At 40.0% G+C, this 27,495-nt stretch overlaps 1 protein-coding gene across 1 annotated transcript; it reads left to right on the top strand.

The window, feature by feature from the left end:
- Positions 1-219: 219 nt before the first annotated feature.
- Positions 220-27,236, top strand: swap70b (switching B cell complex subunit SWAP70b). Its single transcript, XM_079162460.1, has 12 exons — positions 220-380; positions 2,724-2,864; positions 9,736-9,909; positions 11,308-11,535; positions 14,091-14,237; positions 14,873-14,981; positions 15,525-15,706; positions 20,124-20,231; positions 21,008-21,174; positions 22,646-22,844; positions 23,784-23,880; positions 25,745-27,236. Exons 1-12 carry the CDS (start codon positions 285-287, stop codon positions 25,861-25,863), a joined length of 1,767 nt encoding a protein of 588 aa, XP_079018586.1. The 5' UTR covers positions 220-284; the 3' UTR covers positions 25,864-27,236.
- Positions 27,237-27,495: the final 259 nt, after the last annotated feature.

Genomic DNA, 27,495 nt, shown 5'->3' with positions numbered 1-27,495 from the left:
ACTCTGGAGAAAACACACACGCACGCACGCGCGCACACACACGCACACACAAAACAAACATCCATCAGATGATGAGTTTTTGGTGTTGGTGATGTTCTCTCACTGAGCGGTGCTGCAGCTCTTCAATCACAATCACGCACATAAAAAAAACACACACGCTGCACACGAAGTGTCATGTGACTTTTCACTCATCGCGTCCGACAGAAAGTTGAGACCGAAGAGAGGAAGAGAAGAGTCTCGAGCACAAACCCACAGACAGAAGAGAAGAGATCACTTTCAGCACCATGGCGCTGCGGGACGAGCTGTTGAAGTCCATCTGGCACGCGTTCACATCTCTGGATGTGGACAAAAGCGGGAAAGTCTCCAAATCTCAGCTGAAGGTAACTCCGCTTTAATTTGTACGCGCGCGTTTCTGGGAGTGTGAGCTCGCGCTTGGCCGAGCAGGAAACTCCTGTATTTGATACTTGGGTATTTATTTTGTTATTATTGTTATAAGCTACATTTAAAAACACCTTGTGGTATTTTTTGTGTTGAACGCTTTTCTTCTTTGAAAAATAAACTCACACTGTGCTCCTGTTTGTGCGCCTGTTTGTGCGCCGACAGCAGCAGAGACGCACCTGTTTCTTGATTTATTAAAGATACTCGTGCACAATAAACACAATAAACTAAACAAACATCTGTGGAGTATAAACCACTGATGGTTGAATGGAGAGTTTATTGGAGTTATTGTGTCTTTTTCACGTTAAAACGATAAAAACATCACAGTATAGTGACGCTAACAGATAATAGAAGCCTCAGAGTAGGTTAACGTCATGACTTATAGGATTTACAACCACATGATGGGATGAGCAGTGATGAAACACTCAGTTACTTGACTTTAGTAAAAACACTTACTACCACACTGTAAAAGTCCTGATTTGAAAGTATTACTTCAGTAAAAGTATGTAAGTATAATCAGGAAAATGTACTTAATAGTGTAACAAGTGCTCAACGTAGAGAACTTGTCCCTGTGACTCTTCTATTGTTTATTATATCTTTAGATTATAACTACTTACGCAAAAGCAGGATTGGACTCTTTTTGTCCAACAAACAGTCCAAATCTCAACATTAATACAAATAAATGTAAATAACTAAAGCTGTCAAATAATTGTAGTGGAGTAAAATATTTCCCTCTGAAAATGGAGTGGAATAGAAGTACAGAGAAGCACAGAAGTACCACAAATGTGTACTTAAGTACACTATGAACAATCTCCCCCATACAGCTCATCCGTGATCCTTGTTGTACACACACAGAACCGGCCACCACCTCAAAGTATTCTCAGTCTGGAAACGTGCTAATCGGAGCGCTGACTCGTAATCTTATCAGAACATTTAACCGTTTAGTGGGAAAACCGGTGAAACGTTTTGTTCGTCAGGAGCAAATCGAGTTGGTGGAACGATGGTGAGCGAGTAAAACAAAAGTAAACGTTCCTTTGAATAACTCGATGTGTACAACCGGACACACCCACATATTTCCAGCTGTGTGTCAGACAGACATTGTTCAGCAGTAGTTTTTAAAGGAATCAACAGTAAAGGTCAAACAGCTGCCTCTGAATCTAAAGAGCAAAGGTTCATCTTTAGCTGGACCAGTTTCTACACCAGAACACCATGCAGCTCTAAGACAGGTTTCATGTGTTGAAAGAGGAGAAAGTTCTTCTGTTGCTTCTCTGAGTGCAACGTGTCGTCATTCTTGGAAATACAGGAAAGCACAAAATGCGTCAACGATTGACAAAGTATTTCTGAATACTCTAAAGGCTGAACTCTGATTTGATTCAATATTTAAAATAGATGCTCCTTCCATGAAGACGGACGACGCCACATGAAACCACGAGGAGGTCACTGAACCCAGATGATGATGCCTCTTTAAGTCCTTTTGTTTATCGTAAACCTAATAAGTTAATTATTAATTCATCAAGCAAATGTTTGTTCCAGCTTCTCAAATACGAGTAGTTACAGCTTTTATTAGTCTTATATGACGGTAAACTCAATTATTATTAATTTGTTTTGCTGTTGGTCGGACAGAACAAGGCGTCACCTCGGTGTTTGGGAAATGTTATGACATTTTATAATCAATTTAAAGAGAAAATCATCTCCAGAGTAATAAAAAAAATAGCCCAACGTTTAATCCTTCGTCAAGTCTGAGAAAACTACTCGAGTGACACCAGCCAGGTGTATCGACTCAGAACTACAAACTATCACAGGAAAGCTGCATTACAGACGTTTAGCATTTAGCAGGCAGGGTGGGTTTAACATGCTGTTGAGTTGCATCATGGGAAGTGTGACTAAAAGAGAGGCGAGTATCTCATGAGAATGCTGGAGTTCTCTGAAGGTCTTCCTTATCTTCCTTTTCCTCAAAAACAACAAATGTATTATTCTCAAGTATCTCAATGTAAGTTATTCAGGTCGTTGGGTGAAGAGTAAAACGTTACAGATGAGATCCTTTAGCTTCATATCGTAATAAAGTAATCTATAATAGTAACACTTTGATATTAATCCATGTAGTCAAACATCTTCTGGTTCCAGATGATCAAATGTGAACGTTTGCTGATATTTGAAGTTCTCACCTCGAGCTCTTGGACATTGTTGGAATTTTTCACTGTATTGTAGATGAAATAATGAATAAATTAATTGAGCTATTGACAGATTATTTATCTTAATCTATGATTATCATACCATCCCTCCAGGTGCTGTCCCACAATTTATGCACAGTGATGAAGATCCCACATGACCCGGTGGCTCTGGAGGAGCACTTTAAAGATGACGACGAGGGTCCCGTCTCCAACCAGGGCTACATGCCCTACCTGAACAAGTTCATCCTGGATAAGGTACGGAAACATTTCGGATGGTTCCCCCCACACGAGGAGGTGCAGAGGTTTTCTTCTGTGGTTCCATTTATACTAAATGACTTGAGGGGTCAAAGGCAGGGGACAAATGTCCCAGATAAATAAAGTATAAATCAACTCCACAGGGATTTGACATATGAGGTTTTGCACTCGGTTTATTATATTTGACAAACACAGCAGATTTCTCCGAATGAGGAAACAATAACGATCCGTGGTTCTGACATGTGACATCTCTTTATAAGGAGAATGAGGCATTATCAGCAGAACAAAAACAGAAACTTGACAGCAGGATTTAAAAAGAGATAAAACTCTGTGTGTTGTCATCATCTTCTAAACTACTTCATGTGCACTGCAGTATATCTGAACACCAGATTGGCTGCACGTGTTACATGTTAACCCTTTCTAAATGTTCTCCGTTGTGTGGTGACGCAGCAAATCTTCATTGATTGACGCGCAGTATTAGTTTATTGTGCTGGTGACCGTCTCTATTGTGACTATCTCATTGTGTCCGTCGGTCATTGTGCTCCGCAGCAACACATTGAGCTGCCTGTCCGTCCCTCTTTGATGATGTCACAGCGGGGTCACTGCATGAATGGTGGTTGTTTAGCCTGGAATCACGACAAGAATTCCTGCTGGCTGTTTGGAATACTTTGTCGAGTGATGTCATAACGTTGCAAAAAATTAGCCATAGCTGAATCAAACAATAACAACAATGGCGGACTACCGGTGTGTTTACGTTTTGTTAGCACTGCTAGATCTGATGATTACTTTACATCTTTACTTAGTATTGCTGCACCACTTCACTGCTGTTTTTAAGTTACTGCCACCAAATGAAAATCAGACATTTACAGATGTCTTTCAGACGATGTACACTTTGTATCTTCAGATGATTCCTATTTTCGGTTTACTCGTATGAATAGTTGGATGTATTCTGTCTTTCCGTGATGGATGTTATGGTTGAATTTGAATCTCGTATCTGTAAATGTTGTAACAGTTACAGTTACAGTTTTTCAGAGGCTGTATGTGTGTTGTTTTGGTGATGAGAGACCTCATCTTTTATGAGCTGTGGTACTTTAAAGTGTCAGTTGTATAAAACCTTTATTTCATCAGGTAGTCTCAAAAGTTAAGACGACATTAAAGAGTTATTTTTCTTGATGTTTTAAAAGGATCGTGGCGCCTTGCCATCATGACATCATGGTTTAGTTCTGTCTCAGTGTTTGTGATAAATCTGTTACACAATAAGACTTTGCCTCAGAGAGATCTTAACAGTGCATTGTGTGAATTCCCCTTTGTTACCGTCAAACACACAGGCAGCTGCCATCGAGTTCTCCTCGTTAATGGTGAAACCGTTCAACCAGAAATGATTCATCTGGATTGTTTTTTGTTTTTTCATTAAAGACTGAAAGACTCGGCAACTTCTGAACAACTTCAGGGTTTATTTTTAATCTTTAAAGTTGCCTCATTAGTTCCTTGTTCTGACTCTTAAGACATTCATGTAGCTAGATTCAAAGAAAGTTGTATGACCTGTTTAACTGGCAACGACATCACTTCTGTGTGACGCAGTACGACACACTTTAACCCTTTAACGTACCGTGTCCTCTCTTTGCTTTAAAGGTTGTTAAATTGTCTTGCCATTGTCACAGTTTTTATATGTTCATTGAAGCTACATGATGGTTACTCTGAACAAAATACATTAACATTAGACCCCGATGTCTTGTGCCCCATTTTATACACTTTTCCCCCCAAAATTCAGCCGGGCATATTTAGTAATAATAATAGTTCTGCGGGTTTGAGATGAACTGCACATCGTCTCTGGGTTGTTGACATTTAAGAGGTTAAACTCCGCTCTTCAGTGCTCTTTAAGGAAATGTAAATCCTGGATTTAGGTTCAGGACGTCACAGGCAGACGTCAATCCCCCCCCCCCACTCCCTACTCATGTACTTTTCCGCACACTCACACACAACTATCCCACCCACCCATTGAAGAGGAGGTGACCGGCCGTGGAGAGAGAGAAGAGGGCGTCGGTCAGTATATTCAACTGCCCTCACTCCTGAGGAAACTCCACCCGGTCACACAAGGAAACTGTGTGTGTGTGTGTGATGTAACCAGATACCAAAAAGTCAGAACAACAGGAGTCTTATTTTACACATGAATGGAGTCGATGTTTTTTTTTTTTTTACTTTTAAAAACCAGAAAATAAATGACACCTGTTTGTTTGTGTGTGTGAGTGATACAGATGTTAAGTAAGCAGTGGTGGGATGTCGTTAATGGAATATACTTTAGAAAAGTACAACTTTGAGGTAGTTCTACTTTACTTGACTATTTCACAGATTTATATACTTCTACTCCACTACACCTCAGAGACAATTATTGTACTTTTTACCCCTTCTTGTACAGTGAAAACCACGAATCTGCAAATAGTGCGATTTTTTTAAATTTGCTTTCTGACTGAAGGATGAAGTGTTTTCTAATGAGAGGAGAAAATCTTCCTACTTTAAAGTAGGATTCAAGTAAAAGATGTGAATACTTCTTCCATCTCTGGAAGTAATGCTATTATTACTGTGTGTGTGTCATCTTGACTCGTCAGTAACAACGCAGCAGAAAATAAGATGCACACCGCTGATATTTCACCTTATCTGAGGACACAGACGGTCACAGATCAGTGTGGCGTGATCGTGGAGCTTTAGTGACGAGGAACACTGAAGAATGTTGATTTGGCAGCAGTGAAGTTGAAGCTGACGACTCAGCACTTTGTGGTTCGCTGAAGCGTTGAAACAAGCGATCCTCTGTGACCCTGAAATACCAACGATCACTCATCACTGTGACCAGCTGCAGACCTGCTTCACTCAAACGTCACATTGTTGTGCTCGTGTCGTGGTTCTGATATTTATGATGCATTTCTATCTTCTTCTTTTGTTTAATGGAAACAAATTGTGGTGAAAGTCGGAGGAACTGGTGACTTCAGTCTTGAGGCCAAGTTACAAGTCTTATTCTGAGTCTGTACTTCAACATTTTACTAAATAATGTTTCTACACAGCTGACAATAGCTTTGACTTTTTATAGGTCTGATAATGAGGAATTCAAGCAGTGTGGCTCCTTCAGTAACAAACTGTAAAACCAGTGATGTGGTGTTTATCCAGAGAGTTATAGTGGTTCTGTAAGTAGATGTTGTTGTTGGATATTATTGAGAGGGAGGCAGAAAATCTCAAAGACAGACAGTTCAAAATGTGGACAAATTAAACCAAAACTGCTAGATACAACTAGAGTTAAGTGAGGAACATGTCGTCATGTATCTCCGAAATGTGTCTTTCACGAGGTAAGAAAAACAGCCCCGTTTTCTGCTTCGTGACAACTCATTTATTAGATAAACTTATGTTTATGTAACGTAAAAAATAATCCTTCAGTTTAAAATTAAAAAAAAGCAATAGAAACATGGTTTCACTACATATCATACAGTTTTTGTAATTTAGGTGAACTGACCCTAAATTGAATAAAGAAACACCAACACCTGCAGGTTGTTTTGGTAATTTTGTGCTTTGGAGCGATGACAAATCTTTACTCATTTCCCCTTTTTAAAACTTTCATTTAATATCATGTCTGAGCACCTGCCTGTCCTCATCACTGCTGATGAATATTTAATTAGCAACAAACAATCTTGATTTAACAGCCGATAATCCGGTTCAACTGGTAACGAGTCCTCTTTTCATTGTCTTGCGTATTTTTCCAACCAAACACGTTTTGTCTCCTTTTTAGTTTGAGTTCGTTTAGTTCTAGAGTTTCTGTGCGAGTTGTAAATGCCTCTGCAGGTTGCAGGAGATAAAGCTGGAGCCTGAATCCTAATGAACATGTGGCATTGGAGAAGGAGGGGAGGCAGCACTGACAAGGCCCTCATTGTTTCAGTGTAGCGAGAGAGTGAGAGTGATGGAGGGAGTGAGAGAGTGATAGAGAGAGAGAGAGAGAGAGAGAGAGAGAGAGAGAGAGAGAGCCACAAGGACAAAGAAAAACGAGACGAGCATGACACAGTAATGTAAGACGAAGAACAAACCTCACTGTCATCCTGCCAGCGTTTCTATTTCTCTGCAGTCAGTCAGACTCATTCAAACCAGCAAGCAGCAGCCTTCATCCTCCTCCTCATCCTCACGTGAGGCACACTGATGCTGCTGAGTAACGACAGGAGAAAAGACTTTAGTTTAGATTTGAGTTGGTATCTAATGTCAGAGCTGTTTTTAAAATAGTGTAAAACAGCAGCTTGGATTAATGTCAAAGTTTTAATTTGTCCCCCCCAACTAAGAACAATAAAGTTAAATCAAGTGTGAAGTAACGATGGATTCCAACGCTGACCGTTTTTCCCGTCGGAATAAAAGAGTCAAAACTTCTTAATACTCTCCTGCAGTATAATGAACTCCTTAACTTCTGAATTTGGTTTAAGTCTGAAGTCTTCATAAGAAAACTGCAGGTTTGTGAATGACACTACTTGAACATGTTACTTTTAAAGCTGTGCTAATAATGTCTCGACATCGCTGACACCAAGTCCTTTTAAACTGTATCGGTCCTTTAACGTCCTGTCTGTCTCTGTGTTATCCGTGTCTTAACAGGTAAAAACTTAAAGACTTGTAGAGCAGGTTTTTGTGACTGATACAAAAAAACTATATTTTTGTGATCAGGACGTTTCTGACCGTGAACTTCCATAAAAACGCAGCGACCAGGTGACGGGTTGTAAGCACGCATCCAAGAGGAAGCTACAAAAATGGTGGATACAGGAACAAAAAAACACATAGCGAGGCGAAGCACCAAGCAGACAAAGCTCGTTCCAAAACTAGAGTGAATCTGAGGTCACGAGCACCGTTAGCCTCGTTGAGCCGAGGAGGCGGGGCTAACTTTCAATGTTTGCGTTTACAAACAACCGACGAATCCTGCTCATTGTGCTTTCAAAGTTTTTATGACTTCAGTCTGGTACGAGTCCCTGTCTCAAGTTAGCTGTGCTAGCTAAACCTGATCCCATCTAATACAGCACACTGAGTCCTGAGCCGTTTCTGATATTTAGTCGAACCTTATTGAGAACCAAAACATGTCTCAATGCACATCTCAGCCACATTGTACACAGTGTTAACTTATATTTTGGGATTATATAGAAGTATTTTATTCTGCAGCAGTGATTTGAGGGCTGTGAAGATATAAAATACATTCTAACTGATGTTCATTCAAACTGTAACAGCTTCTCTTTAAGGAAAATGATGAACAATCAAAGGACTAAACATTTTTGTTGAGGTAACATTCAACAGGAGAGGAGTTGTTTCACAGAGTTCTGGGTGGAATCACTTTAAAAATCCTCCCCAGGTTTCCACACAGGCTCACTCACTCTTAATCTAACACAATAGAGAGTTACATCAGATCCTGTGCAGCTTTAGAAAAGTTCACTCCAACTGCAGTTTGTTCACTTGAGCTGAACGTCTCTCTGCTCTCACAGACACAGAACTCAGTCATGCAGTCATCTGTTCATTTATGATTGATAAAGACACATATGATAAGCCTAACACACGATGAACACCATATAAATATCAGGACAATCAAAACATCAATTTCTGACTTGTGATTTTTACTTCATGGGATCAACATCAGAGCTTTAAGGTTTTTAGAAAACGGCTAAATTATCTTGAGTGTACTTGTATTCAAAGAAAAAAAGTGATTATACATCACCCACACTCATCAACATGCTTCATGGATATATATATATCTCTACTGAAAAGATGTTTAGTTATGAAGTGAGATGTCTTATTTTGACAAATATCATTTCACACTCCTCTAAACATTTGTTTTTCTTATTGAGATTTCACTTAATACGAGTTAGAAATTCATTGAAAAGACCTTTTAATTTAATGTTTACGTAGTGTGGGAATACTGGGTTTTTGTTGTAGTAATAACAATAAGAACAACCACAAGATTAATTATAATAATACTTATAATAATAGTGCACTCCTGATACCTTTACAACATCTTCTTAGCTTCAATTGACATAAACTGTTAAAAGATAAAAGATAAAAGAGCCAATCCGGTAGATTTATCACTGATTGATGTTATTGCTGCTCTCACACATGACTCATCAGTTTATTACATAACATATAATTATGTTGTTATAATGTGTCCGTGTGGAGTAAAACATGTTGAGGTATGAAACCAGGTTCTGCATCACTGGCTGCTCAAACCACCATCGTTACGACCGCAGTGTTTCTTTTTACAACCTCGCTCGGTGAGCTCGGTGAGTTCAGTTTCAGATGTGTGGGAGCGTTGGGAGTTGTTTTGTTGTTGTTGTTGTTGTTTTTTTGCTGGTGGCTTGTTTGACGGGACGACCGCCAACCGGACGAGATGTGCTTCTCATCCACACGGCTGCCAGGAGTCTCTATGGAGACCGTTCAGCGGCTCGAGGAGAACATTTCTCCTCCAAAGCAACCATTGTAGCGTTTCTGTTTGTTTTTTCAAGAGCTTTCCTCCCATTTCGCTCTGGAATTTGATCTCTAGACATTTAAATTCTTTTTCTGAAAGACATCGTTTCGCATTTGTTCTGACAGTTTTGCATCGACAGAATTCGTGTCATCATTCTGGGAGGGAAAAGATACCAACGTATATAAATATAAAAGTGTGTTTATAGGATCTTTACTGGTGGTTCAGCATGTGAAGTTACACACTCTCACAGAAATCACAACATGTTTATTAAAAGTATTACATCGGCAGCTCGTTGTTTTGTATCCGACTCTTCTGCTTGTCCGTCTGTCTCGTCACAAACTTAAACTGCCTCCTAGAAAAACAAACGGACTCACCAGAGTTGTTGTTGTTGTTGTTGTTGTTCTGCCTCAGGTGACGGGTAACTTTGACCTTCACGACTTCAACAAAATGTGCTGGACGTTGAGCAACAGGAAGAATCTGGATCAAAGCCAGCTGCTCATCTCCAACGACGACGCCTTCAAGATCTGGCGCATCTTCAACTTCCTGTCCGAGGAGCGATACCCGCTGACCGTCGTCACCGAGGAGGTGAGACGTGAGAGGGTGTTGGTATCAGAATCCAGTTTGCAGTGGTGGAATGTAACTAAGTACCTTTACTCAAGTACTGTGCTTAAGTACTCACTTCACTTGGAGTATTTTCTTTTGCTATTTTCTATTTCTACTTTACTTCATCTCACAGGGAAATATTTTACATTTTACTTTTAACATTTATCAACATAACACTCTTGGGCACTAGTTACGATTTCTGCACACAAAACATACAGGGAGCTTCTAAACAAAGACATTTTGTTATAACATAAACTACCCAACTGGTAATACAATCGATTAATCAATTAGCCGATTGACAATAAAACTGTTTAAGTACTTTTTAGTGCAAACATGACAGAGTTTATGGTTTCAGCTTCACAAATGTGATGATTTGCTGCTTTTTTAAAATGATTTAATAAAAACTACTTTACTTTTTACTTTAAAGCTTTAATAAGTATGTTTTCCTAATTAAACATTTACTTAAGTTTTTCAATGCAGGACTTTCAGGAGTATTCTTACAGTGTGGTAATAGTACTTTAACTTAAAGTAAAGGATCTGAATACATTTGAAGTGCTGCAGATTCTCAACTGTGAGAATGTGACCGAACATTTGATGTAAATGAAGCTGGACACTGTTTTCCATAAAGTCTTGTTTTTAATGCTGCCGTTACTGAAGTTTGCAGTTTGTTCTCTGCTCGAAACACCAGAATATTTTTCTTCCAAACTCAAGAATTGGACGATTTAAAAACAATTCTGATCTTCAAACTGGGTTTTTTTTTGCAGCAGGAAAGCTTTTAGGTCCAGATTTAAGCGTCCTAATTCATCCTCTATCAACTAAGAACTAACTTCTTAACTTTCAGTGTTCTGTCTAATAAATCTCCCACTTTATTATACCATCTATTGTCAACAGTAACAGACTCTTGATCGTTATATTGGAAAAGCACTTTGTCCAAAATGGGGGAAGTTATTAATGTAACTGTCCTAAGTAGAGTCAAATTAGCCAGTTTGTCGGTGTTAACTTCCACTCACAAGTTATCTAAATGAGCTTTTGTTCATTGGAAGATCATACGGACACCAGCTGGACTTTAGTTGCACTGTTCAGTGTTAGAAAACGCCTGTTGCTCAAGAACAGAAAAGGAAGTTTCCAGCTTCCTGTTCTTTTACAAACGCTGGAGGATTTATTGTTGGGTACAACAAACATCAGAGCTGAATCACAGGAAGAAATGTAGATTTATGTGCTCCAATCAGCCCGTGTAGAGATGACTAGTGGGAAAAACACAGGACGGGGACAGTTGTCTTCAATATAAATGAACCACTTTAATAAAAAAGTAGAAAATCTGATTGTTTTACTTTGTGTGTGTGTGTGTGCACTAACGTAGTGATTTGTCTCCGCGCACAGATTGAGTACTTCCTGCGTAAGCTGACGGAGGCGATCGGGGGCAGCTGGGTGGAGGAGCGCTTCGAGGACTACAAGCTGCAGCTGAACTCGAAGCAGCAGAGTCTGAACGCCTGGCAGCTCATCACCCTGGTGGGGTCGGGTCACTTCAGCAAGGGCATCGACCGCCAGGCGCTCTCCATGGGCGTCAACGAGGTCTACCAGGAGCTCATCATGGACGTGCTCAAACAGGTGGGCGGCACACCTGCACAGAGGGAGGACCCGGTCCCCGTGACTGATCGTTGACCGAGCTCCATCCGCTCTGTTACTGTTCCTGTGGAGCACATATGAAGTTTACAAAAGATAACAGAGGCGTCTATGTACGACTGAAACAAGTGAACAAGAGCAGGCCTCTTGTTGCTGTCGTCAAACACTGTGCCTCTCTGTTATCTCAACTCAAAGGTTCACTTACTAGCTTCTTCCAGAGCTTTAACCCACATCTTACGGTCTTCACTCAATAGATGGGACCTGGTTCAGGTGGAATCATGTGTGAAGCTTTTGGTCACATGATGGTAAATGGTGGAAGATAATAACCCCCGTCTCCGTTTTCTGGCGTCATCGTCCTAAAAAAAAAGTAATTTCCGGACCCCAGGTTGAAGATCAAATGAAACAGAAACCTTAGAGCAGTGGTTCCCAATCTGCTGATGTTGCTGAATAATTTCTATCCGGTGGTATTCTATATTTGTATTATTCTCAACAAATCCCACGACGAGAACAAACCCACTTAAAGTATTGTGTGTGTGTGTGTGAGCACCATTGTTTGTAAAAAAAACACCTCAATGAGCCTCACTGTTGCACACATGATCCTTCATTACCGTGAACACGCTCACTGTAGTTTAGTTTCATTCACTCACAGCGTCCTTCAGCCGCCAAACGTTTGTTTATCCACAGATGAAAGTAGTTCCCCATCAAATGTACTATTTACTCCTGTTTGAGTAACGTCTGCTAAAAACCACAGAGCCCAGCTGTTATAGGAATTATTTATTGAGATATTAATGAAACTATGTTTGTTACCTGTTTTTAAAGATTTGTCTTAAGTAGGAACCAATGAGCTCTGGGCTGAGAAACGAGGGAAGTTAGTTTTGGGATTTTCATGGGATTCGTTGACCATAAAGAATACAGAATAACATGAAACAAGTCTGATATATGACACATTGTCTACTGTGTAGCTTTGTTCACACTACGAGTGACAAAGCTACAAAACGACAAAGTGTAACCTGCAACATCGTCGCGGTTGTTGTGTTGCTTGTTGTTATGTCGTTAAATAGCACTGGGAACTGGCTGAAGGAAAGAATAAGCTTTTCTTCCAGCGAGCAGGGGACCAACAACGGTGAAACTTCAAACATATGATCGGTTGACGCTTTGATTCGTAGCCGGTCACGTTTCAGTTTGCAGCTTTGTTTCACCAGCTTCTGTTGAAAATGATTTGTATCCTGTTGCTCTGTCGCTCGTAGTGTAAACATAGCAAGATGGTCACGAGCAGCAACGCATCACATCAGCTGAGAAGTTTACATACTTTGTAAGAATAAAATGTAAAAGTGCACTTATAACAAATATGACTTAATACACAGAAAGAAAATATGCAAAAAGCAGCAAATTAAATAAAATGAAGGGCTCATAAAACATCAAGACAAAGAAGACAATAACTGTCAACAGAAGAAATCAGAGCTAAAACTGCGCTTTGCAACACATACATTATATGAAATAAGGAACTAAGAGTTTGCGGTCATGTGTTTTCGTGTGAAAGACTTGAGTGAATGTGTTACTGTGGTCATGTAGAGAAAAACGACGAAGAAAACATTCCTTATTGTCAAAGTGGGCTAAAGAAAGAGCACAAAGGTTTAGCATAGAGTGACTATAGATAAGTAGAGAACCCCACTTCAAATAATCCAGTGGGTCACGTACAGTAGATGGATGTCGGAACGCCCCCAGTTTAGAGAAACGGACAAAACAATGTGCAGCATTTGCAGCAAAATGAAATTTTAGCCACATAGAAAAATGTATATCAGTTTACGCTATATTTAGAATATTTTCACCACTTTACCTTTCTTTCAGACAGTCCTTCCCCCTCTTCTCTCTCTCTCTGATATTTGTGTAGATATATATGTGTGTCCTATATTACCACCTAGCCTCCTGTCCATAAGATGGACACACACACGCGCATCCTTCTGCATCCACAGTTTTTGCAGGATCTCTGTTTTTTGGGCTCTTCTACCCATCAGTCTAAACTCATGTCGTACTCCTCAGTTTGCTTTTGTCCCCTTTGTTTTGTTCTCGTCTGTCTTTGTCTTACTTTGTTTACGTTTTCCATGCACTTGTCTGCACAAAACAGGGAACTGCTGCCGTTATCTAAGCCACGAGACTCCATTGACAAAACAGTTCAGACTGGGGAACACTGCCGCTGCTGGTCTACTTTTGGTATTTTCAAAGGGTTAGGTTGGATTCACCAAAGTTACACAATAACAAAAACTAGCTAACTGATTGTGGTGCTGGTAGACCGGCAACTCCTGTGTAGTTTGTGTCAATGGAGTCTTGTAGCTTTGAAGAAAGGATAAATAACGCTCTAAGTATAGCGGACACTTAAACTGATGTTAGGTAGGTCTTACTGTTAGGAGGACACAGCAGTTCATTGCTTTCCTCCTGTACCTGTACTCCTGTCTGTTTCTCCCGTAAAGTTTACAGTAGGCGTTGTATTAATTACCCTGATTCATGTCCTCCTCTCTCTCTCTCTCTCTCTCTCTCTGCAGGGCTACATGATGAAGAAAGGTCACAAGAGGAAGAACTGGACGGAGCGCTGGTTCATGCTGAAGCCAAACTCCATCTCTTACTACGTCGGCGAGGACCTGGCAGATCAGAAAGGAGATATTTTACTGGACGGAAACTGCAGCGCGGAGGCAAGAAGCTGCAGCTTTTTACGAAAACTCTCTCAGCCTGCTCGCCATAGTTCATAGTGATCAATTTGATATGAGATATCAGACGTATAACCTCTATCAATGTGTGTTTACAACCCTAAAGGCATCATTACAACCCTCCTTCCCCCTTTCATTAAAAAAAGATCTTCCATCATTTTATTTGCTATTTACTTTATTATTAATTTACTTATTTACTGACCGTAATGTTCATCTTTTTTACTATTTTATCACATTCTGACCTGTAATAATGAAGGAATATTACCTGCATCTATATTCCAAGTCCAAAGCTGGTGCTGCTTCTTGATTCGATCAAATCAAATGTGTTTAACACAGCACAGTGATGTCAGCTAACCAGGTATACAAATTAACTGGCGATCAATAATCACATTTTGGGTCAGATTCGGGGTTCGATTCCCGTGTAAGAAGTTCAGTTAGTAAAAGAGAAAAGTCCAGAGGATGAAAAGATATAATATTTGTTTTTCATTTCATTCCCTTTCTCGCTGATGAAGAAACACTTGAAAACACAAGACTGATCGTTGTGCTCTTCACGTTTGCTCCTGTGTTTCTTGTGTATTTATAAGCTGGTGTGATCCTGATCTGTTGTTGTTTCTCTGCAGCCGCTGCCAGATAAAGACGGAAAGAAGTGTCTCCTCCTCATCAAGTCGTCACATAAAAGCTTTGAAATCAGCGCGTCGGACAAGAAGAAGAAGCACGAGTGGATTCTGGGTGAGTAGTGACGTCATTCCTCTTATTACTCATCATGTTTTTAATATTTCTACTGAGCCAAAGACGATTATACACAGTTTATTGTTTCCACAGCTCATTTTATTTTTAACATTTTTTAAATTATATTAATGTACATTCACAGATATAAAACAGTATACAAAATAAGCAAATTAAAAAGAAAAAAGGAGGCGTTTTCAAAATAGAATAAGTAAAAATTGACGAGGACAAAATAATATACTGAATTAAATAAATCAAAGTCTAATAACAGGAACATAAAGCAGACAGTACAGTCTCAGAATATTGATTTCTGAACCTCTCCAGTTTCCTTTTCCCCATCCTTCAGTCACTCATTAACTAATTGAATAAACTTTTACTTTGACGACTACTCACTAATCTATTAATCGACTGATGGTTTCAGCTCCAATACGAAGGATACTGATGGTGACGATATCATATTTGATCCCATTATTAATCTAAAGCTTCACAGCTCTTCACTGATTATCTGGACCTTTTTATAAGTTCTACCTGTTTTTTCCCCCTCAGCCATTCAGACCTGCGTGAATCTGCTGCGTCAGGGCCGGCCGGCGCCGCACCGCGAGGCTCGGCAGAAGCGGCGGGAGCTTCGTCTGAAGCAGCAGGCCGAGCAGGAGGAGCTGGAGCTGAGGATGAACGAGCTGCAGTTGGCCAATGAGGCGAAACAGCTGGAACTGGAGAACATGAGGACGGTGAGGAGACAAAAAAACAACAACAACACAGGCGTTAAATGTTCCGTCTGCTCAGGAAACGTCTGGTGCGAGATCACTTCCTGTTTGTAGGATCCTGAATTAAAAATAGCTCATAGTGGAAGTGTTTCTCTGACTGGAGGAGGGCGGGAGGGATCCCTGATCACATGAGCTGCTAAAAACTGAACCTGTGACAGATTCTCCTCAGTTTCAGAAATCATAACTTAGACATGTTGACGCTTCGGGCCAAAATGGAAAATTAGCATCAGTTGTGCAGGTTTATTTTCCCCCAATATTTAAATGTAAAATATGTTTTATAACAAAAGAAAAACACTGACGTAAGAGACTCAATCCAAAACAAACTTACAAAGATAAGAGCCTCGTAAAACCAAACGCACAGCTGGATTGGTAACTAAACTGGGAAGAGCGTATGAAACACAACATGTGAACCGGTCATTATAAACGGTGCGCTGGTGTTTCAGCTGCACAGTAGTTACACCTACAGCGTTATCTACAGATGTCACCAGGAAACAAAAATAAAAAGCAAAGGGCCGTCCAGGAATTCACTGGAATGTGTTTGTAAATGAAGTTTGAGGGATTTCCCCGCCGTGGGAATTTCTACACCTGCAAGATAAGAAAAGATAATTACTGGACTCAAAGCACACAACACGGACAAGATAAAACACGGGAAGCGGTCCAGGATTAAAGATTAAAGGTTGAAGTGACCTGGAGGAGGAAGTCGTTTTATAGATGACTCGGCTGTTTCTTGACACAAGATGAAGAACCTGAAACTATGAGGAGGAGTTTCTGTCTGCTCCGGTTCTGTCACACGGACAGAAATCTAAACTTTGATTTGGTTATCACAAATAACTAAAGCTCTTAAAAGGAAAGATTGCCTCTCACATCTAGGGAAGAATGAAGTCGCATGGAAAATAAATACTCTAGTGAAGTACTATTACCTCAGAATTGTATAGTATAGTAAAACGATGTCATCACAACAAAAGCCTCGAAGCTGATTCAACAACATTCCTCGGCGGTAACGTCACACCTTTAAAATGACAAAGAGTGAAGTGTGTTATCTGTACAGAGCTCATACATGACAAACTGCTGGTTTCAGTCACACACACACACACACACACACACACACATACACAGATTATATTATATATCACCTAAAACCTTAGTACCAGCTCATGAATGCTAATAATAGATCGGCTCCTTCTGATGAATAGTCTGCCGGCTGCAAACAGAGGAATGTGTATTGAACCAGGAAGGAGGCGGAGCAACACGTTGGTCTCCATTAAACACGTTTTTCCAGTAGATCTCCCTCAACCTGATTCACACTCCTGTCTGATGACACTGTTGTCCGACCGGTTGTGATTATGTGGATTCGCCAAATACTGATGACTGCTTCCTGTTAACACTGTGAACGGCTGTGAGGTTAACCCTCGAGCCTCACTGGGGACATTTATTGGTTAAAATATAGAACGATGAAAAGGACGATATATAGTTTTATGGCAGTTTTTTTGAGCCAGACATGTTTGTCCTCTAATGACATCAGAGAAATCTTTTAGTGCGAAGGTTAAAAGGACGTCAGGATTGAAACTATACTATATCTTTATATATTTAACTTCAACAATTCAGTAAATTTAGTAAACTAATAAAGGTTTAAATGCAGATTTAAATGCAAAAGTATGAGTGTTTTTTGGTTTTGGTTGAATCCCTTCCTTTTATTAGATACACCTACAAACTGTAATGCAATTCAACACAACAGATCTTCAACGTTTAGGAAGATACTAATGTTTTTGTCGACACTGTCTGACAGGTTTCAATTCAACTGTGTGTTAATTACTGAGTTCATACTCAGTGGTGATGGTGTTGTACTGGACTGCACATTGAAATGTGTTTGTGATTGCTCACGTTTGTTCAATATGACTTAATTCACTATAAAGCTCAACACCACAGCAAACTAAAACCTCATATAACCTCTCTGACCGTATCGATCAAAACATGTGAACCTTTGTAAAAGCAGCAGTTATGTTTGAGGGGCTTCATTAGATAGTCCAGGTGTCCCTCATAAATTGACCACTGACTGTATTTTAAATGTGGACGTACGCATGGTTCTGTTTTATAAATCTTGATAATTGTGAAGCTACAAACACGAACCTGATTTACGCTCCAGCAGTGATCCTACAGAGATATAGAAGTCCTTAATGACTCATTTCCATATCAACACGTCTGCCTGCTGCCCTATGTCGTCTTTAGACCGGTCATTAAACAGAACAAAGAGGAAGCTCAGTTTTACCACATGAGATTATTTATAGCACTGTTATTATTAATAATTCATCACATGTTCCTCTGAACCATCACTGGCAGTAAAATCTCAATCCTGGTTTCTACATGTCGGACACATACAACACACTTTGTGAAGTGCTTCATAATTATTAAGGATAAAACGAGCAGCGAAACAGGAAATTAATCAGAATCAGAATCAGCTTTATTGGCCATGTATGCGTACCCAAACATGGAATTTGGCTCCGGTTTCCACTCCGCTCCCAATGTACATACACTATTTTACAATAAACAAGAAAAAATATATAAAGAATAAATAAAGAATAAAGGGGTTCGTCTTCAATAAAGTTGAAATAGAAGTGATTAAAAAAACAACCAAGAACAAAACTCAAACGTTTCATTATTTAGATCCTCATCACATCACTCATGTCCTGGTCTGAGGTTTGCCTCACGTGTGCACGTTCTCGCTGCATGTTCTGCTTTTATAGAGAACAGTTGATGAGTGGGGAAATGTGTGTGTGTGTGTGTGTGTGTGTGTGTGTGTGTGTGTGTGTGTGTGTGTGTGTGTGTGTGTGTGTGTGTGTGTGTGTGTGTGTGTGTGTGTGTGTGTGTGTGTGTGTGTGTGTGTGTGTGTGTGTGTGTGTGTGTGTGTGTGTGTGTGTGTCATTTACACATCTGAACCCTAGACTTACAGTGTTTCCACTGTTGTTTTCACAGCTGGCATGTATAATCTAAGAAATATTGGAAAGCAATAACAAGTTAAATCAACTTCATAGATGTTTTATTTGGTTATTGCTGCGTATTGCTTTGTTATTTTGTACTTTTGTACTTGTACTACTTTTGTATCTGCATGGTCAGGGAGCATGAGGTCGAAGATTTAAATTGCCAAAGACTGTTTCTCTGTAATTGTTTAGCACTTGAATGAAGCGTTATAGCATTAACAAAGTTATCTCAAAGGATAATATCCTTTAACTGAACTACAACAACACAATTACAGTAATTGTTTAAAGTACAGTGCAGCACTCGGCAGAGAGTCAAACTAGTTCCCACAGTAGTTGTGTAACATACAGTTTGTCTTTGTGTCACACTGCTCTCTAATGAATGCACAACAATTTGCTATTGAGGTGAAAGTTCTGTCTCACACAGATGTTTGCATGAATGCACAATGAACACACACATGTATGGCCCCACAGAGAGAGAGAGACACACACACACACACACACACACACACACACACACACACAATAGGCAGCCTGGCTCTCACACTATGCTGCTATATATAGTAGACTGTCACAGCTGGGTGACACACACACGAGTCAACATGAGGTTACAGCTCAACCAGCCGTAAAACTTAACTTAATGATTAACTTCCCCCGAGGCATCTGCTTTAATGCACCAAACAATGGAGACGGTTTTTTTAACTTCTGTAAAAAGAAAAATGAAAAAGCGGTGAAATAGAAATGATGTTCAACTGAAACGCACTGAGACCACAAAGTTCTGCTAAACTTTCCCCCCCGCACCTTTAAAAGGTGTTTTTAAATGACAAAAGACGGAACAAAAAAACACAAAACTCCCCAAAATAGGACAACTAAAAGAAGACAAACTGAGTTCACACGTTACTATTTAAAATATATAGCATACAAGTTATGTGTACAAAGATTAACAGTTTGAAGAAGCAGTACTGAAGAGTCTGTGTACTTTAAGTTTATCGAGTAAATTAAGACATTTCAGTCGAGCCTTTGATTGCAAAAACTGAAATGTGGAAGACATTTTTAGTCGCTTTATATTGCAGTTATACGTCAGTTAATAATGATTATTGGGGTGCATACTAATGGCAACCTGCCTTTTATAAAACGGTCAACGTCGTCTTTGCAGGTTAAAGCATAAATGAGTTGTGTATGAATGTGAAGATCAGGGGAGGATAGATCTCCTCTGATGAATACGTAGAAGCAGAGTTTAAGTGTTTTGACTCGACAAAAATCCATTTAAACTCCCCGTAACATGAGTTTAGATGTTTAACCTTCTTTATTTTCTATATTTCACAAGAATTTAAGTGTGAAAACCTCTTTACAGAAAGTAAACTTTCATCCACTTGGAATATCTGACCTTTTGTCTGTCCTTCGTCCAGGCTCTGGAGGAGGCGGCGACGAATGCAGCAGATGAAGAACAAAGGCGTCTTCAGACCCAAACGGAACTCCAGGACCGCTACAAGACGGACCTGGAGAGAGAGAAAATGGTACGTCGTCACTCCTCGTCGTCTTCCACTGAGCAACCTAAATACAGCTTCCTCTTTTTGTACAAGTACAATAAATTAAATTGAACATTTATCTACAGGTGTCAGATTAAATGAAATGTGAAAAAGATACTCGGGAGAACAACTTGAAATGGACTTCAAGTTAAGACTCATGACAGCTCAGAGTGATCCTGAAACAGAAGTTATTTTAAGTCCTCAGTGCACATGTAATAAGTCAGTATGTGGTTAAGATGTTTCTATGCAGCTTAATATTGACAGGCTTTGCTGCTTGATTGTAACTGGAGACGTGTGTTTGTTACTGTGAGGTACCAAAAAGACCTCTTCACTGCCTCTGATGATAACATCTGGACATGCTCAGTGCACAGCGTGGATGTGTTGTTCCAGTAGATGTTTATCATCCCCCAGGAACCTGGCTTTTTTTTTCATGAAAGGACTCGAGTGTGAAAACATTACAATATAACCGAGCCTCAGCACATGTGTCTAATGCACATATCTGTACATGTAATCTAACGTTGACAGGGTGTGTTTTTAAATGTTACAAACACTGTTTGTGTGAAGTACAGGCAGGTGTACTTCACACAAACTAGCACAATGCTAAAGCGTTAGCACAGAACAAATAAACGACCTATTATATTCACTAAGTTAAATTCAGCTAAGGGTCGGCGGTGAGTCTTTGAAAACCTGATGTTTTAAGACAACTTCTTAAATAGTTGACCTTTTAGATAAAGCATTTCTCCGTGTGTCTCCCGGTTCAACAGGTACGGAAGAAGATGGAGGAGCAGGTGGCCCAGAAGTCCACGGAGCTGGAGCAGTACCTGCAGCGGGTCCGAGAGCTGGAGGACATGTACCGCCAGCTGGAGGACGCTCTGGAGGACGAGAGGCGCGCCAGACAGGACGAGGAGGCCGTCCGCAGGCTGCAGGCACGGTCAGTCAATACAGAGAGAAATGTATCACCAAGATGTGCACAAATATAATCGGCACCTGAGGGAAACAATCAGGGTTACTTTAGTGGAAATTAAATCTTCTACGCTGAAAGTATGCGTCTGTACTTTGGGCGAGTTGGAGCTTGAGGAAAGTAGTTGTTTTTATGTGGTTGTTAGCAAATAATATTACTGTGAGAATGTAAATACTAGTGACAGAGCAAACTAACGACCTGTGCAAATCAGTTGTTTAGAGAGACGACCCAGAATCCCAAAAAATCAGACAAACCTGCTCTTCTTTTAGTGGTTTTCTTAAATGTGGTCACAGGAGGGACTTTAATGACGCCACAACTATTGTTTTGCCTTCACACGTGATAAAACCCCCGTTATTTATTGAATTGTGGCGTCTTGGTACGCTCCAAAAACTGACAAAGACAGCGCCAGTTTGAGTGTGTGGTGCATGTGGTTCAACTGCATTTCAACACGGTAAAGCTGCATCATACCTGCCTGAACTACATTTACAGACCAACTAACAGGCTGATAGTAAACCGCCACTATAAACACCAGATGATGCATCATATTGCACAGCAACCCACTTACAAGTGTGTTAAAAGTTCGCAAGCAAAAACCCACATACACGTTAAATATAATCTAGTCGTCTAGTCAAAGTGGTCCACGTCAGATATGAGATATTTTACGTCTAGTTTGTCATGAAGCCACATGTAAACAGACCCATGGGTGGATTCTGCTCCTGTTTAAATGAGTCTCACATTCAGCTTCTACTTCCCTCTCTCCACCACATTTCCATCCTCTCTGCTGACGTTTGCTTTCCGTCTCACGTTTGACTGCTGTGCTGCCCAGGCTCCTTTAAATGAAACCACCGTGTTAAAATGACAGCGACCAGTCTGTTATCATGAGATAATATAAGCCATTTACTGGATTGCTTTCTTCCACACTTCGTACCATAACAAGGTTTCTTTAGGTTTAAGGAAGCAAAGGGCTGATCTGAGTCACATGTGAGACGAGACAAGAAACTTTTATGTTCTACCTTTTGTCAGTAGCACCGCTGTAGCTCCTGTGTGCTATGTGAACTCTTACAGTTACTTGAACCATAATCTTAAAAAGATAATTGCACTATAGCACCACCTGCTGACACACTGACACATCACCTCCACCTTACCGAACAACACATTAGCTGTTTAACTTTATTACTCGGACTGTTGAACTTTAGATATAGAGTTGTTAGAGGGTTTTTTAATATATATATATATATATATATATATATATATATATATATATACACCTAGATGGTGGAAAGAGCAATGTTTAAAAAGGAGGGAAATGAACGTATGCATGTTGCTAAACACCTCGTCATACACATTGTTTTATGTGACACTGTAATGAAGGCTCAGAGCAGCTGTAAATGAGAAAGCATTGTACAGGATCATTCTACTGACCCATGTCCGTGTGGAGCAGGTTACTGGAGGAGGAGGCCACAAAGAGGGCCGAGTTGGAGGAGTTCCACCTGCGGCAGCAGCACGCCATCTCGAAGACGGAGGCCGAGAAACAGGAGCTGGAGAAGGAGCGTCTGGCCAAGGAGAGCGCCCTGCAGGCAGCCATGAAACAGCTGGAGCAGCTGGAACAAGAGAGGCAGGGGGCGCTGGAGCAGTACCAGGTCAGACTGTGGAGGTGTAGGGACCGGCAGGTCCACAAGACCAATGTGGTTGTTTCTAAATCAATTTACAGTAAACTCGATCACAGTGTGGCTCAGGAGGAGCCTGCAGGTAGAAAAATAGTTGTGTGAAGCTCCACCCCCATCTGTCATCTATCATCTCGTGTATAAAATGCCAATTGTTGTTTAGGAGCGCTCCCAGATTATCGCCACCAGATCTCAAACTTTCCGTCCAGCTCACTGTTTATGTTTATGTTTGAGAACTCAACATCTTTAACAAAGCACATGGTACAAATATTACATCAAGTGAAGAAAAGAAATGCCAAAGATTTATAGAACAGATTTTTCCGCAGACTATTTTTCTTTCAGAACATTAACATCGCAGCAAACAGCTGTTCATGTAAAGACGTAGTGGAGTAATGCCATCCTCAACAGAGAAGGACGTTGTGTTTGTTTGAGCCGCTGTGCTTGACTTTTAGCGCATAGTTCTTCCAAGACCCCAATACATTGGTATTTAAAATAATTATTTAAAAAGCACTAATTAATACAGAAAACAATAATATGAAGTCATTCTAACACACTAACATACACAGAAACTCCCCACCATTGACATTACTGTATTAAGGATTTTGATCAGTGTATTTGCAGTAATTAAGAAGTTAATTAAGACATTTTGACTTTATATCTGTCGACATTTACATAAAGAGTCTTCAGCTCTCCGTAGAGTACCTTTCTTTACCACACAGTGTCACTGTTTGACTGCTGGATGGAAGTTAAATCAAGACAGAAGCTTCTTAATTATTACATTTTTATTTACATTTGTTCCAGTAGATACAGTATTTCAAAAAGCTCCATGTTTAAATCAGAAATGAGGTTTTTCAAACCACATTACCTGTTAATAACTCTTTTTTTTCTTCTCTGTCTGTGTTCTTGTGTGAACAGACGGTGATGAAGAAGCTGGAAGACGCAACCAACAACACCAAGACCTGGAAGCACAAGGTGGCTGAACACGAGGGCATGTTACGGCTGATCCAACCAGGTAACAATAACACTCTGACAAGCGTCTGTACAGTCTGTCCTGTCTGTACAGTCTGTTCTGTCTGTACAGTCTGTTCTGTCTTCAAGGGACTGTTGAGTGGTGAGGCTTGATTTTAGGGTTGAGGTTAGAATTAGGTTCCTTAAGATTTTCATCGTATCAAACTATTGTCAGATTGACGTAAAGACGACAGCAGCACAAAGTGAAATATGTCCAGAAAGAGATTCAATGGCCACTTTTTAAGATCCATTTAATGAATGTATTATCTCAATCATTGTGCACAAAGTTAGTTTGAAGAGCAGGTTGACAGTTGCTCACTAAGTGAAACTAGCTCAAACTCAAAAAGACCAAAGAGCACAAGTGTCATTTTGACAAAGTCTCTCATTATCTGACTCTTACTACACTGTTTGTTTGAAAACCTTGCAAAAGAATCAAATACTGTATAAAATAAATACAAGTGGTTACTTTAGGCACAGTCATATATTTCCTTTAGCACCTTTAGTGCTTAAAGGTGTTACTATTAAAAGGTCTTTTTTTTTGTGAAACACATTTCGTCCACATATACGTATCTGCTTGAATTAATTCTCCCTAAAGCTACAAACTCCTGCTCTGAATACATTGAGCGTCTTGGTCTCACTCATTAGTTAATTCAGTAGAGGAGGAACAGCGTGGCTCGTGTCTGCTCCCTTACACACAAACAAGAATGTGAAAAGGCTCGAGGGAGAAAACATAACAATGAGATATCATAAATTCTGCAGATATCTTTGGCTGGAGGCTTCATATTAAGAATGTTCTTTACTACAAAGTAAAATGATGACGTTAATAGACGTCCACATGGTTTTGGAGGGAGAAGGTTGAGTGATTCTAAGTGGCTGCACACAGTTCACAGATCATCCTCAGTTTAAACCCAAGAGAGTAACTGAAGCGTTAACGAATGACTTGTGGCTGGGAGGGTTACTTTACAAATGTATTCCAATACAATTACTGTAAGAAGAGAAGTAATCAGTAACATGATGACTTCTCTTTACCGCAATACTAAATATGCAAATGAAGAGAAAAGAAATGTGCTGAAATTTGGCCATTATTTTGATTGTAAAGCAACAAAGGGGAACAACATCACGGTGCAAGTTAAAATGCTGTCATCATCCAAGGACTCAAATCATTTGGCACATTAGTGCAACCAGATTTGAACCCATGCTAAATTCATGGTTTGTCCTGTATTATGTTTTGAAGCGATTCTCTCATTTTTACGCTCCTGGCAATAAGAAATAATCTTGATGAAGTTAAAGTGTGCAAAACATCAGCTTTATGATAACTGGCACTGTTCTGTGATGTTGATTTACACACAAAATAAGGTTTCCATCCAACGAAAGCATTTCTTTCACTAACGTTAGAGGCCCTTGTGTGAGACTCATGTCCTGAAGTATAACCCTTTATTCTAAAACTGTAATCCCAATTTTTACTAGATGCATTGGTATATATATATATATATCTTTACGTGTCGCCAATGTGATCTGTTGGGAGTTTTCCCCAGGGAATGAGAACAATGTTGGCAATCTAACACACATAAATGAATGTTTTCCAGCCGCAAAAAGCAACACGAGGCAAAGCAGCGTGCTTTCACAGCAGCTGAACATCTTCTTTTACTGACCTCCACTGGTTCAACTTCTCAACCTGCTGCAGGTTCCTAATGTAGAAGTGTACTCCAGAGTAATGTGACGTCACACTTCAGCCAGGTGTTGAACCACTGTTTGCATTTCTAATGGCGCTTTATGACCGTTGCTTTGACTTTTGTCTGAATATTTCAATTAAATGCGTTGTAAATGGCCTCTATGGTGAACGGTCTCTTGATTTGTCTCCCCTCCAGGTTCCAAGGGACCGCAGAGGATCACCAATTGGGGTCCTGCAGCCTTTTCTGATGGAGAGCTCAGTCAGAGGCAGAAGCAATGGCAGGAGATGAAGAACCAGACGACCCAGGCCCAGTAGAACCTTAAACATGTCTACGACTCAAAGAGAAAGCGGGACAGGGCTGCTGGAATATACTGTATGTAATACAGCATATCTGAGTAGTGAGTCCAAATTCAAAATGTAACAGGCTGATATGAGGCATTTTATAATAAAGGGGCATTAAATATTCAATGACCTTTATCCCCTCTGTAGACCACCATAGATTAAAAAGGAGAAGAACAGAAACTCAAGTCATATTTTCACAATACGAGGATAAAGTTCACTAACTCTAGCAGGGATCCTACGAAAATACCAAGTGAAGAAATGATAACCAAGACAACACAGCTGGAGTAATTAAAGCTTATTAATCGTCATGTCAGTCGCTCAGTCTTGTATAATTGAGAAGCTAAAACTGTTTTGTTGGTCGTGTGTTCAAAGGGTTCTCTTTTCCAAAATGGTGCACAGGACGTAACATTTGGGTGATTAATATTGATCAATCAACCACCACAGATAACGTATATTAAAGTAAGTCGGGCTCCTGAGCAGGCAATTTAAATTTCTCAGAAGTTAAAGCATTAATCCAACCTTTACCAAGTACTAATGATACACCAGTACAAACACAATAGCACAATGAAACGTAGAGGAACGGGATGAACTTTGAAAGATGACTCTGTAGGAACACGGCTAAATTCGATCTGTTGACTTTACGATGTGCAGGTTATTACAGGTCATGAGTGGAACACCACTACCTTTATCATTTTGTCCTGACTGTGGATTTTGTATCTATGAAATGCACTACTTTTAACCAGAGTCGATGCCAACTGCTTGAGCATGTTGTAGGTTCATGTTGTTGTTGAACACCATCTATTAAGTTGTAATATAAACACAAGCTACTGAACCTGCTTCAAACTATTCTCTTCCTGTGGCTCCATCCTTCTTGGGGAAAACGTTGGGACATTTCTACATGAAAATATAAATATAAGGGATCTTTGTACATATATTAACGATTATTTTTGTTGTTCTCCTTACTAAAGTTAGGCTGCATGAAGGCAGCATCAGTAACATCTGAGGATGACATGTATTGTAAAGTCCATGATGTCTAACAAACTTGTGTTCTATGTACGATTCACTAAACATTTTCTCATCATGAAGGTGTCTTTCCCTCCAGTTTGTCCGTCCTAGATAAAGAACTGCCTCTTAAACATTTCCTGCTTGTAAATACTGTCACAAATCTCACCCACAGACAGGAAAGCTAACCGCAGAACCTTTGTCCCGTGTTGTTGTGCTGTAACCATCAGTGCCTTTTGATTCTGTCGTGAGTGAACATTGTGATTTCTATATTGTGTTTTTATATATAAATGTCAAAATCTAAAAGACTGAACTATGAAGTAAAACACGTCTTGAATAACTGGCTTCCTGCGTTCACTGTGTTTTGTCTTTGTGTGAATGATGATCACAGACCAAACGCTACAGTAGAAATGTAAAGCGTTACACAAACAGTACTGCACAAACCCACCGGCTACACTTTCTCCTTAACCGCGTATGTTCACCAGAGGGCGCTCAAGTGCCGCAAACCCCACAACACTACAGAGCGGTGAAAGAAGTTCAGTATTTGTGATGGCTGAAGACAACAGAGGCTTTGGTAGTAAATGTTTTAACTGACTGTTCTGG

This window comes from Pholis gunnellus (genome assembly GCF_910591455.1).
Source record: "Pholis gunnellus genome assembly, chromosome: 7".
In the NCBI taxonomy this organism is placed as follows: domain Eukaryota; kingdom Metazoa; phylum Chordata; class Actinopteri; order Perciformes; family Pholidae; genus Pholis; species Pholis gunnellus.
The sequence above is the reverse complement of the archived record's forward strand: the minus strand, read 5'-3'. Positions and strand labels throughout refer to the sequence as shown.

Bases quoted from the DNA above. Each gene is read 5' to 3' on its own strand.
- swap70b (XM_079162460.1), top strand. From the start codon at position 285: ATGGCGCTGCGGGACGAGCTGTTGAAGTCCATCTGGCACGCGTTCACA. The intron at 381-2,723 runs GTAACTCCGCTT...CCATCCCTCCAG, and splicing joins TCTCCAAATCTCAGCTGAAG to GTGCTGTCCCACAATTTATG. The intron at 20,232-21,007 runs GTACGTCGTCAC...CCGGTTCAACAG, and splicing joins ACCTGGAGAGAGAGAAAATG to GTACGGAAGAAGATGGAGGA.